The sequence below is a fragment of the Pholcus phalangioides genome, unplaced genomic scaffold (assembly GCF_987345545.1).
Source record: "Pholcus phalangioides strain wild (caught in Gottingen) unplaced genomic scaffold, Ppha-v1.0 ptg000016l_1, whole genome shotgun sequence".
In the NCBI taxonomy this organism is placed as follows: Eukaryota; Metazoa; Arthropoda; class Arachnida; order Araneae; family Pholcidae; genus Pholcus; species Pholcus phalangioides.
In genome coordinates, this window is record NW_028301609.1 from 5,827,286 (window position 1) to 5,841,621 (window position 14,336).

The following is a 14,336-nucleotide window of genomic DNA, read 5'->3' on the forward strand; positions in this document are numbered from 1 at the left end:
TTGTTTGAAATTTGTAAAATGATGTGTTCGTTGAAACATAATACAAATTTGAAATAAAAAATGTGGCGTTTTTCTCTATATTCTAATTTTTTGAATGGGAGTTGTAATACGTTATACAATAATTTGAGGATCGTGCTGTGGGATTACTGGTTTTTCTGAAAAAATAAAGCAATTTGATTTTTTTTTTGTAAATTTCCAAAAAAATTGCGGTTTGCACGGGAAGATAAGATTTAAAAAAAAAAAAACCAAGTAATAAGTTACAAAGTGTTCACCGACAGATGGTGTGTGTGCATTATTCATTTTATCGACGGTTTAATTTGCGTAAATTGGCTTCAAACACTACTTGCCAGTACTTAACCTTACATGCACCTCGTAAACATTCCTCTGGGGAATTTTTAACGAATTAGTTACATGCAAAAAACGTGTTGTGTGTGTGTGTCTGTTTTTTTTTAATATGTGGCATTAACGTATTTATGTTGTCAGAGTTATGCTTGTTTCGAATTGTACTGGTTCTGCCATCTGACTTCAATATTTCAATGTAAAAATAGCAAATGGCCTGAATTTTCGTGCTATATAATTAGCGCCATGAAGATCTACTTGCTCTCTGAGGAGAGACTTTTTCCAACAAATATCTTCCCATGGTAAGGTAATTACCATTCAGCAGACTTTTTCAAATGGAAGACCTGCTCCTATTTACGCCTCGAAGTTGGAAAACTGCAGAGCTTATTGAGTGATTGTTTCAGTCTAAATTATTGGTTTGACTTTTTTAATTAAAAAAAAATCAATTAATATTCCACAAAAACTAAATAACCTTCTTATCAACAAACATTGTTTATTAATTTCCATAAATAATTGCAAAAAAAAGAAGAAAATAAACATTCCATACAATTTTCGTTTTCGTTTCACGTTGATGAACATGAATCTTATTTGAAGCAAACTAGCAATAATTATATAATAATACGCCAAAAAAAAAAAAAAAAAAACTAACTAAACAATCACATGTATAAATTAATACATTGTTTTTTATTTCGAATATCTAATCCGGACAAAACAAAACGGTAAGTGCTGTAGAAACTGCCTCCGTAACGCTTGGGGTTCCTCCACTCGCTGCTTGTGACGTCATATGTCACTACTATATATTCCTTATGATTACCATTGTAGAATTCAGTGTGAGATGACCATATTTCATCGAGGGAACATCGCCAATTTTGATCGAAAGCATGTAAATAAATGTTAGTAAAATTATCGAATCATCTTCGTTTTTACGATTTCAACCAAGATTAAAAATTCAAGTATGCTCTCTGAAGGCCAAAAATACGGATAATATAATCACAATAGCTTCGAAGAAACGGTAGGAGGTCCTTCCGGATGCTTCTTGTGCCATCACGTGATTCCTAATTACGACAAAATTTAATGAAGTTAGTGGTTAACGACGTCAAGAAAATGATATTGCCGTATTACTATTCGTTATAGAATCCCGAGCTGTACACGAGGCAGTTGGCAACAGAACCTTCACAATACAAAAACAAATTAATAAAACAAAGAAAAACCCCACGCACTATGACAAACGTCCCGTTTTCCAACAACTCATATTTTCAATTAATTCAATTTCCTTTTTTTTTTGTTTTTCGATATTTACACGTAAAAACGAACAAAGAAAACCCAAATGTACTAAACTGAAACTCGCCCTTATGTTTTAGTTTATATAGCTGCCATATTAGGGCTGGTCCGTACAATACAACACAACGATCATAATTAATACAATAGTAATAATACTTTTGATAATTTTTGTGAGTTTATACGACACACTATGATACGATACAAATAACAAGAGAATAGTGGGACTTGGTGATGTTTATTTTGACAGAAAGACCCGCTTTCGTTGAGAAGTAGTATAAAGTTAAGCACAAAATCGAGTTTTTCAACCGGAATAAATAATAATTGAAAACTAAAATGGCGTCAAGTTAGTTAGATCGAGTTTCTAATTGGATGAATGAGAAACTTCTGTCTAATATCATTTGTGTGTGTGCCACGTGATTCGCTTTCGAAATTTCTGGTCAGAGGGGTTTTAAATTCGATTTAAAACCAACAGATGTCACTACCATACAAGAGAAGGGAACATTCTTATTGGTGCGCGTGATTTCGACAAATGAACCAGAAATTAGGATATTTCCCCCCCATTGGTTAGTTGATTGAAAACCACACCCACACTCAAAGTAGCCATTTTCCTTTCCTCCTACTCATAGATGAGTTCAGTCAAAACAATAAAATACTATAAATAATCATGTTCAACATGGTAAATAAAGGTCTTGCTAATATATTAGATATTTTGCATGTGATCATCTCCAATATGTGTGGTGATGATTATATTATCTACAATAGGAACTTCTAAGATAACAAGCAATTCACATGCTTTCAAAAATACTGTGGTTATGCTGAAATAATTTCATCTGCAATCGGCCTCTGAAATAATGACGCATTTGTTGAAATATAATAGCACGTGTAACGGAATTTGGCACATTTGGAGGAAAAAGAAACATAACATTTCTGAATTTTTTGCTGTAAAAATATGCATGGGCTGGATGCATGGTTATAAAATGGAAAGTACAATCAGTGAAAAAAAAATTAAAAATTTTCAAAGCAAATTTAAATATTTTGCATGTTGCAAATACTATAAGAATGCCTTTAAAGGCTAAGAGTAATATGTGTGTGTGTGTAATACAATAAAGAACTATTCATTGTGGGTGTCGATATGTCTTCTCTTGGGAGTTATTCAATCTTAACGATCCTTCCTGGTATTTATAAGGACATGAGATGGCGATTTCGTTCCACTTCGGCTCAAAAATGATGGCCACAACCATCTGACGTCACAATATTCGGTAAAAGAAAGACGTAATTCAACAAAAAAAGGGAAGAGGGGGACATGGAATAAACTTGCCGTTCGTGGAGCGAAATGTCCAAGTCACCACAAGAACAAAATATAGTCTCAAAACATACATATACATTTAGTTTCTGTTTCCTTTTGACGAAGTTAATCTCGACTATATCCACCGTTTGAATACGGTCCGGAATAGATGGAACTCTCAGCCGATCCGGGACCTTTCCTCCGCCTTCTCTTGTGCAAAATACAAGCGACGAGAAGCATAACGGCCAGCATCAGCAATATTCCAGCTATTGCGATGCCGACAGCGAACTTCCTGGTCGAGACGCAGAAGTCCGCGTTGACTGTCTCTTGGTCTGGATTTGATCCCTTCAGAGGCAACTCTGCAAGAAGAAATTACAGAAAATTATCAAAACATTGATCATTTGATTCTCGTAAGCAATAATTTTATTACTGTGTTCACTATTGTTCGGTTTTACTTACCATTGTTTTCGAATTCATCGGATTTTTCGGCCACCTCACTGACGTAGAGTCCAGAGAAAACCTCGATGCTCAAGTCCCTCATACTGTCTACAGCTCTGAGTTCTTGAAGGCTTCCCCGCTGCCTTATGTCGCTTCCAACTCCCTCGGCACTGCGCCTGCGCCTACGCACATTGTTGCCTGTTTCATCGCATATCGGTGGCTATTGGGAAGAAAGCAAAATTATTGAGTATATAAGGAAACAGAACAAATGGACTTATTAGGTGCTGGTTTCACATCAAATAGTTTTATAGACCTGCAGCCCTCTCTCTCTAAGCGACACCCAACCTCGCAAAAACCTGATAGTTGGCTCAAAACAGAGCGGAATTGTGCAGAATAACTTTAAGGGGCCATTCAAGTATTACGTAAGAAGATTTTTAGCCATTTTTTACCCCCCCCCCCCCCCCGTCAGCAGCTTAGAATATTTCATATCTTCAAAAAGGTTGATTGATGACGTAAGCAACCTTCAAACACCCCTCCCCCCTTGTCATCAAAAGTCAGCAAATCCGAAACCCCCCTCCCCCGCTCGATGCTGACGTAATACTTGAATGACCCCTAACGAGTTTGGCGTCATACGGAATCGTAATTGAACCCGCTGTAAATCCCATGCGTTGCAGATTTGTTCACTGAAAATTTCGGGCGATAAGCGTGGTTGGCTCTAAATCAGAAGGGGAAGGGGGCGCTTTTCATCGGAACTGAAGATGTGACGTCACAAAACTTGCATTCACGTGCGAAATATACTAATATATTAATAGAGGCAATAGCTCTCTCTCGTGATCTATTGGCGCTGTTAATATATTAGTATAGTTTCGCTTACATGTGCGCTTTAGAATATTCATTACTACGTGTCCCGATCCATATAGCCACTACTATATATACCCCTCCCACTCAACTTTACTTCCTTACACGCAGGATGTGTGTGTGTGTATCGATATATCCTCCTTTTCACAACTACCACCACAACCCATCTGCTTCATCACACAGTTATTCTACTGAAAGGGTTTTGAGGAAAAGAAAGCGTTTTTTACATTTTGTGAAGCATTTTCTCTCCCACACACACAGAAATTCACTTTTGTGTCGTTTTCACTGTTATGTTGCGATAGAAGTTTCAATTAAAAAAAAAAAAAAACACTGTTGGCTGGATTGCCAGACGTGTCCAACCTTCAGGAACGCTCTGACATCTAGGTCGGATGGGGAGTGGGGTGCGTCTTTTTTTGCTTTCAAACCGAGCATAACTCAGGTCTATTACCACCTATATGGGTGATTTACGAGTGAGTTGTGGCGGAAGTGTAAACGTGTGTGTGCCTAACAGTCTGAGTGCGTATGTAGTGTTGTCTTTGATTTTTCAGTGTCGCCATCTTTATTTCAGAAGTGGAGTGAGTGATGCGTTATGATGGAATTACATTTGTACTCTTTGTAGGTCTGTTGCTATATGGTGAGACTTTTTAAGGGGGGGGGGACCGGCTTGCATTCGCACCTCGAAGTTAGGAACCACAGAAAACCGACTTCAGCAGACCACCACTGTGGCGACGGTGGGGTTCGAACCAGGGGTCTTACGACGCGAGTCCGTCACTATGACCACTCGACCGACACCACAGCGGCAGTGGGGTGCGTCTGGTAGTAAAGTAAAGTTTGTTCCGCGGAGTACCAATTGGAGTACCAATCGCCACGCCAAACAGCAATGCGCTTCAGAAGAAGAAAGCACTGTCTGAATGTAGGATGTGCACGAATGAGCCAATTTCTGTCATGTACCGACTCCCAGTAGATCGCGTTCCGACGAGAGCAAGGACATACAATGTTGCACTGTTCACCATTCATATCGACCGCGTAGTGCGCAGCTCTACTTCAAAACCGGTTTTTTTTCTTTCCCGGATCAGAATGGCGTAGCGCTGTGGGTGTGGACCCGGCTTTTCAGCATATCAATGAATTGTGTTCGGGGGGGGGGGGGGAAGAAATCAATATGGTACCACCGACAACGACTGAAATTTTCGCACGCCTACATTAATATTGAATGTGGGTTGTGGAATGTTTGAGTGAATTGGATCTTACCACGTCGTCACATCCACCGTCGTGTTTCAAGCACAGCTTGACGTTGCACTGGTAGTAGACGGACGAGGTGTAAGGGAACTTGTGAGCTTGAAACATCACCATGGCCTGGGTCTTGTTATGGACGTATTCGAAAGGACCCATGATGTCTTCGTCCACTGGACAGCTGGAAGTGAAAAGACGGTGGAAATTAGTAATGAATGAGACTAGGAGAGAGACCACAACCTTTCTATTCCGCAGGCCAGATATGCGGTATTGCTGCCCCTCGCGGGCCGTAAACTTGAAGAGTGATCATATGACGCGTATTTTACGGGATATTTCCATAATTTTGGTCACTAAAAAACTTTTTATAAAATGTCTCGCTTTTTTCATTATTTTCAACAAGGTTTACTTGAGTGCCTGAAATCAAGCATTAAGATTATTTTTTATGACATAAATTATATGATAATAATTAAGAGACTCTACCATCATTAGATTTTATTGAAATTTTAGCGCTTATTTACTTGCATTTGATATTTTTTCTGCATGCTGTATTTGGCAACTTTACTTTCCTTTGACCATTTTTGGGCTGTGATTAGCAATTTTGCTTGCCCTCAACTACTTTTTGTCTGTAATTGTCAACTTCAATGGCCTTTAACAATTTTTTTTTTTGGATGCTGTCAAAGGCCACTTTACTAGCCTTTGACAGCTTTATTGGCCGGTGTGATTGGCAACTTTACTAACCTTTGATTATTTTTCTGGCTGCTGTAATTGACAACTGTACTTACCTTTGACAATTGTTTTTGGCTGGAAACCCGCGAGGGCAACCCCTCACGTCATCATCGTGGCAATTGTTTTTGGCTGTAACTCATTTTACTTTCCTTTCACAATTTTTTGCCTGTAATTGACAACTTTACTTGTCTTTAACAATTGTTTGGTTATAAATGGCAGCCTTACTTGAATTTCACAATCAAGACCACAACTAGGGGGGGGAGCAAGCGGGTCTCGTGCCCCGGGCGCTGGACCACAGGGGGCGCAAATTTTATTCTCAAACCTCTCCTTCAACATTACAAGGAAGGGGCCAAAATGCCCACTTGCCCCGGATGACCAAGCATCTAGTTACGGCCCTGTTCACGATATTTTTAGGATTAGCGGTATCTTGTGTGAATCCTGATTTCCCGTGCATTCTTTACATAGGAAATATGGTCACCCTGGGCATATATGTTTGATACTTTGTGCATTGACACTTTTCTATCGAAACACATTTTATGAGCTAGATAGAACCTCTTGGTGGGCCGTATATGGCCCGCAGGCCAGAGGACGTGTACTCCTGAGTTAGACCTTACACACTTACACACACCGTATATAAAATGCTTGAGATGAGAAGATATCACTCACCCTTCGTTGTTAATTAGTGGTTGTTCACCCCAGTTGAGACCATCCCTCACGAGACAATTGGTTACTTTGATCCCGTAAACGTCTATAAAAGAAGGAAAAAAAAAAGTCAGACATTTAAATATATTAATTCATACATGTGTCTTGAAGCTTCTTTATTTGACATGTATTCTGTTGAAAACCGCAATCTGATACTCCAACTGGCTGAATTTATATGATTTTTCAAAATCCAGAACTTTTGGAAAAAACAATATTGAAAAAAAAAACATTGTTGGTAACTATAGTTTGAATCACATTGTTACCTGGATCATTGTTGAAGGAAGCAGTACTGCTGAGAAAATGACCAGGAAAATCAATTGTTGTCAAGAAACCCTATTCCATTGTTATCTTTCCGATTATTTGTTTGCATTCGATCAGGGACTTACTCTGTTGCCACTGGCAACAAAAGGCGCGGGAAATAAATGTCCAGTGTTCATTCACAAGTTAAATGAATCGTTAAAACGTGCTAGGCCTACTATTTAGTATTACTACGTCTGTACAAACACCATATATTGACATAAAAAGTCTGATTCAATTCATTCATAAAATTTTAAGTTCATTCATGAAAAATTGTTGTCCATCGATTTACTCAACCTATGGCACCAGTTCATTCATAAAATTGCATCTCTGATATTTTATGCAGAGATGTTCAGATCTTTTTTGAGTCGCGAGCACTGCATGGGCCCAGAAGAAGAGCATCGTATATGCACAGCCTCACAAAAAAAAAACTTCGACCATGCTAAGCATTAGCGTTGGAACAGCGTACAGGTCGAGAACCAAAGAAAGAGCGCACTGTATATGAAAAAAAATTAGAAAAAGAGCACTGTGTATACCCAAAATCAGAAAGGAGCACCGTATGGACCCAACACCAGAAGAAGAGTTGTATATGCCACTGTGTATGCACAGCCTCAGAAAAACAGCTCCGAATATGCCAAGCATCAGGAGATCACCGATAAGTCCAGAACCAGAGAAAGAGCACTGTATTTGAAAAAGAGCACCCAACACCAAGTGCGTATATGCCCAGCCTCTAAAGGAAAAAAAGCTGCGTGTACGAAAAGCGTCAAGAGAAAAACACTGTACAGTCCCAGAATCGGCGAAAGCTCAATTTGTATGCCCAGAGCCAGAGAAAGAGCACTGTATATGCCCAAAATCGGAAAAAGAGCATCATATAGGCCCAGCCTCAGAAAAACAACTTCGCATATGCCCAGCTTCTGTAGAAAAACATTTTATAGGTCCAGAAACAGAGAAAGAGCACCGTATATGACCAAAATCAGAAAAAGATCACAGTATATGCCCATAATCAGAAGAAAAGCTTCGAATATGCTGAGCATGCGGAGAATAACGCCGAATATGCCCGTAATAAGAAAGAGCATTAAACGTATTCCCAGAATCCGATAAAGAGCACCGCATGGGCCCAAAATCAGAATAAGAGCACCTTATAGGTCCAACAACAGAAGAAGTATAACGTACATTCTAGCCTCAGAAAATCAGCTTCCACGTGCCAAGAATCAGGAGAGCACCGTATAGACCCAGACCTAGAGAAAGATCACATTAAGGTGCCTACTAGAGAAATATCACATTAAGGTGCCTACTAGAGAAATATCACATTAAGGTGCCTACTAGAGAAATATCACATTAAGGTGCCTACACACTACTCCGACGTGACCTATACGGTGTTCTTCTCCTGGTGCTTGGCACATGCGGAGCTATTTTTTTTGTCGAGGTTGTGCATACACGTTGCTCTTTTTCCGGTGTCGGGCCTGACTACTCGGTGTCCTTTTTCTCATTTTGAGCATATACAGTGCTCTTTCTCTGGTCCTGGGCATAAGAGCCGCTATTTATCTGATTCTGGACATTTACAGTGTTCTTCTAGTGCTTGACACATGCGAAGGTGTGTTTTTCCGAGTCTGGGCGTTCACAGTGTTTTTCTCCCTCAATAATGGGCCCCATACGGTGCTCTTCTTCTTATTTTGGGAGAATCCGGTAATCTCTTTCTCTGGTTCTTTTCCCCCCTCACGTCAGAGTATTTGTCAAAAATCAGGAGAAAGAGCACCATATATGCCCAGATAGAGAAGAAAAGAATCGGATATACTAAGTGTACGAAAAATAACTCCGAATAGCCCCGTACGGAAAAAGATCATTTTACACTCCCGGAATCAGAGGAGCATCGTATATTCCCAAAATCAGAAAATAAAGAGCACCGTTATATGCCCAGAATTAGAAGAGCACCCATATGGTAACTCTGATGTACGCTTTAATCACATCACGAACACTATATGGGAATAATACAATGCAACTGAAACGGGATGGCATGTATTGGGTGTTGACCAAAACTCGCGAGCATGAAATTGGGTCGAAGCCTCTAGCATTTTTGGGTGTTTCAGGGTTCAGCAAAGTGGTGCTCGTAAGCTCCTGCTTTAAGATGCTTGAGCTTCTACGAACAGTATATGTAAGTTATTTTCTTCAATAGTATGTAAGTCTTTACACAACAAATTTACCGGGGTTAGAATAATTTGGTGATTTTTTTTCCCGCCAAAGGATGATTGAATCGGCGACAATGTTTAAATTTCAACGTTTCCAAATCTGAAAATGTGTGTGTAGACTGTCCACTAAAATGTGTGTTGTGGAAAATTCATTGCCAACAGTTCGCTGCTGGAAAAATTCACCGCAAACAATTCGCCGGAAGAGAAATTCAACGAAAGAAAAATTCAGCACTATCAAAAGACTACCAGAAATCAACCTCCGATAGATGGCGCCTTCATTTCCAACGCAATTCGTTAACGGCAGTAAATTGTTGTATAGCGATATGGCCGAGTTGGTGTATGGTGAAGTAGTGGTAGTCATACGGTCGCTCACTCAGTAACTCACCCACTTAGGGCAGTATTTATCAGGGGTTCTTGACATATTCGGTCGCTAGCCGAATTCGGGTGGCAGGTGCTTTCGAGATGGGTAGTCGAAATCACCTAAGAGCCAAGTGCTCTTTGTGTGATTTATGGACCCAAATCATAATCGCAGGGGGTTCCGAGAAGAGTCGTGCGAATTTACATACTTACTTACAACAAAGTGTTTCTGAACTGTGGGTCAAGACCCCAAACTTGATTTGCGAGTGCTTCCAAGATGGGCCGTACAAATCCACGGCTGCAAGTGGATACTTACAGCCAGGAATTCTTGAGCTATGAGTCACAGCACTAACTTAATTCGTAGGGAATTCCTAGGAGGGGTTGTACAAATCCACTCATAGTCAGGGATTCTCGATCCATGGGTCATGAGTGACCAAAACTTGATTTTCAGAGGCTTCCGAGATAGATCGTACGAACCCTCTAACAGCCAAAGGCTCTTGAAGTATGGATCACGACCCAAACTGAATTCACAGGGGGCTTCCGCGTTGGGTCATACAAATCCACTTACAGCCAGTGATTCTGGAGCTATGGGTCACGACCCAATCTAGACTCATCGGGGCTTTCGAAATGGGTACCAAAAATCCAATTACAGCAAGGGATTCGTGAGCCTTGAGCTATGGGTCGAGAACCAAACTTGATTCACAGGGACTTTCTGACTTTTGAGTCGTACGAATCCATTTACAGTCCTGTTATAAATGCACTTTTTGCATTACTTGATGACTAATTTCGTAGAACAAACAATCCGATGGGTCGCATAGCGGATCTTGTTGATTTTGGGTCGCTGCTGAGAAAGGTTAAGAACTCCTGGTTTAAACTAGTCCCAATTTTTGGATAGGAGGTCGACACACACACACACACACGGATTGGTTAAATGCAGGTTTATAACCAATCTTCGTCGATTTCCTATCCAAAAATTGTGACTATAGTTTAATCCCTGCTAGTGAACACCACCCTCACACGTTCACTAATGCGGTTGCTCACCTGATCACACATACGGTCGCTAACTTACGGCAATTCATACGATCGCTTACTAGGCCACTCATACGGTCGCTTACTAGGCCACTCATACGGTCGCTTACTAAGCCACTCATACGGTTACTCACTCGTTCATCCATGCGGCTAACCACACTCAACCACAAACTTTTTTTACTAGCTCATTCACCAACTCACTCAGTTGACGAACTGTTGTAGGTGATTTTTCCGTCGGTGAATTTTCCAGTGATGAATTGAAGGATAAAAATGGTAAACATGGTGTACGTGCTATTAAAAAAAATTGAAACACCATTTTTCCCATTAAAGTGTCAAATGAGCAATTGAGCAATGCTTTATGATATTGTCAACGTAGTTCAAAAGAGCTTGTAAAGAGGTTGCAAATGAGACCTCTTTGGCATTCTACGAGCTGCAAAAGCAGGTGTGTTTTGTCGATTTCCCAACATTTCCCCCCCTTTTGACAGCGTTTACCACTTTTATACCCGACAATTTTCCTACCTGTTAATTACGTGGCAGTGAATTTCGCGTGGATCACGAAAAAAAATATAAAATTTCAAGCTATTATAAAAATTATATACCTTGGAAATCGATGCTGATGACCAAGCTGAGCAGGTCTCCGATTTTGACGTTTTCGGCGACGGCGCCATATTGCGGCTCTCCGACAAAGATCTTCATGGTACATGTTGGCATCGGTGCCGTTGCGACCAGGGGAGTCGTACCAATCATGCTGCGTGAAGTGAAAACAAAAAACAAAATTAAAACCCACGTCAATCAATCCAGACTATTATAGTCCATCTAGTGTTAGTAAGACTACGCGCACGGACATCAAAGGAGAAACGTGTATTAAACGAGTGCTCAACCATGGACGTCATTTATGAAATGTTTCCGGAAGGAATGGGATGATACACAATAATAATAACCTTTCTCCCTCTCTTTTGATATGTAAATGATGACCAATTACGCATGTCATGGGTTGTTGGGAAGGAAGTTGACGTCCATTAAGTGGTTGTCATACCCGACGCGTCCGAGTATGAAGAACAAGCGCAAGAAGGTGTGAGAGAGAGATGAGACAACAGACACTTGTGTAAGATCCCAAGCACCTGTGAGGTCGATGTCTTCAAGACACCCCATCGGAACAAAAGAGACGGGACGTGTTGTGACCTTGTCTCTCAAAGTAATTGTGTTCGAGATCATTTTAGGAATCGACTTGATGATGATACCAATCCATGGACGCGTTCTCGCCTCGTCTTTGACGTGATCGAGAGGCCGCGTCGGTCTTTGACTTGATCTGATTTTAATATGAGCTTACGAAAACATGCGTTAGAGGGCATTTCCCTTGATCTTTAGTCTCTTTTGTTTGGATGCATTAACCCTCCGACCGTAAATCACTCTCGGTGATTTTGTCGATCGCATCAGAATGGATTTTGAATGTGCGAATACCGCATCTGTTAACTATAATTTAAACAGTACTTTAACGACTTTCCCTTACATCGAAGGGGCTGATAACACTCTGAGTACATATTGTCGGAGGCAATCATGATACTTATCTGAAAGCAGACTAGGACAAAGGAAGAGCTAATCATTATGGCAAGATCAAATAGTTTTCCTAGTTGTTGCACTCAACTCATCCGCCATAGGGGAAGCGTTAACACGCTGTGGTATAGATTCGTTTTCACTAGGTTGAACTACGAGTGAGCTAAAAAAACCTAACAGAGGAGAGTGTGTCTGGTGTTAGGCATGTTATATATATACATGTGAAAATCAACTTCAGCCGACCACCACTGTGACTACGGTGCATTCTGTGTGTTGTGCACTTGGTATACAGTCGCTTTCGTAGTCTGGGGTATTTGGGGGGGGGGGCACACACTCATACTTCCGGCACAACTCAATCGATAGTAAATTGCCTATGGTGATAGACCGGAGTTGTGCTCGGTTTGAATGAATGAATGTGGATACGGTGGGGGTTCGGATCCGGGTCCTCGCGATGTCTCGCTTTGTGCCTTCTTGCCAGCTAGCTGGTGGCTTTTTTTGGCGCTTAGTGCTCCGGGCGTCGCGTTGCTCTTCCAACATGGCCCTCTGGGTGACCAGCTTATTGGGGGACAGAGCGGGGCCATGGTCGGTCGCGATGCGAGTCTGTCACTATGAACAATTGACCAGCAGAAAGTTTTTCTTGTCTGCGATAACGGCACTTTTTGTGAGGGTGGTATTTACTTAGAAAACCCGCGCGCGGGGTTTCTCGACCCGAAGCCACATCACTATACAAACACGACCACACAGGGTTCGGAATCCTCCACAGATGGAGATCATTGCCTCCGGAAAATACGAAGTTCCACTCATCTTTTTCCTTTAAAAACTTTAAGAGACAGGCGATGGCGTGTGTGTGTGTGAACTGAAGGAAAAAAGGCACACATAATCCATTACGCACATTAGAATAACTTAAGACACCGTTCATAATCGGTCAAGGGTTTCGGTCAATAGAAAAATACTGGGAAAGGAAGTAGTAAAACTTCAACGAGAGACCCCCTCACACACACCATCAGTTACACAACATTTAAAAGAGCCCATCACATACACAAAGACTTTTCTTTTTTCGCTGGTGAGGTCAAATCCTTTCATTTTCTGGATGGACGGCTTCTAATGCTAATCTTGGCACACTAATTTCTCTTGTTGTCACGTTCCCATAATCCATCCAAGAGATGTCGTAGACCAGGGGTTCTTGACCTACAGGTAGTGACCCGCACTTGGGTCGCAGGGGTTTCCGAGACGGGTCCAAAGCCAGTGCCGTCTTAACGCATGGGCCTACCTAGGCACGGCCCGGGGGCCTCAAGAGAAAAGGGGCCTCACAAAAATGAGATTTGGTTGAAATTTTCTATAATTTACCTGGTAGGGCCTTAGAAAAACCACTTGGCCCGGGGGCCCATGGTGCTCTTAAGACGGCCCTGTTCAAAGCCACTAACAGACAGGGATTCTTGGATGGGTTGAATTCCGAGATCGGTTGTACAAACCCACTTTATAGTCAGGGATTCTCGATCCATGGGTCATGACCAAAACTTGATTTCCAGAGTCTCCCGCGATATGGATCGTATACGAACCCACCCTCTAACAGTCGAAGGCCCTTGAGGTATGTGGGGCCGCGAATCAAATTTGATTCTCAGAGGCTTCCTAGATGAGTCGTACGAATCCACTAACAGCCACGGATTCTTGAATTATTGATTCCGATCAGAACTTTATTCGTTAAAAGATGGCTTTCGAGATGAGTCGTTCAAAAGTGCACTTACAGCCAGGGGTTACTCTTTCACCCATGGGTCGAGCCCCAAACTTGATTCGCAGGGGCTTCCTAGATGAGCCGTATTAATCCACTTACAGGGATTCTTGAGTTATGCGTCACTCAAGCGCTTGATTCGTGGGGGTGGGGGAGGGGGGGGGGGGTTCCGAGTCGCGTCGTAGAAAAAGTACACTTACAGTCAGGGGGTTCCTTCAGCTAAGGAACCCCTGACACACATAACACAAACTAGACTCATTAGGAATTACTTTCATATTTATCAAATTTATCAATTACACTTGGTTATTATGTATCGCCGGTAAAA

General features: G+C 41.3%; 1 protein-coding gene across 1 annotated transcript in view; it reads right to left on the reverse strand.

The window, feature by feature from the left end:
• Positions 1-812: 812 nt before the first annotated feature.
• Positions 813-14,336, reverse strand: part of LOC149074933 (cuticlin-1-like) — a 76,072-nt gene continuing 62,548 nt past the window's right edge. Inside the window, exons 6-10 of the mRNA XM_089245881.1 lie at positions 11,328-11,476; positions 6,824-6,905; positions 5,450-5,612; positions 3,365-3,563; positions 813-3,264 (exon numbers count right to left, since the gene is read on the reverse strand). Coding sequence (XP_089102007.1) covers positions 3,032-3,264; positions 3,365-3,563; positions 5,450-5,612; positions 6,824-6,905; positions 11,328-11,476 — 826 coding nt within the window. The 3' untranslated portion in view covers positions 813-3,031. The remainder of the gene's footprint in view (positions 3,265-3,364; positions 3,564-5,449; positions 5,613-6,823; positions 6,906-11,327; positions 11,477-14,336) is intronic.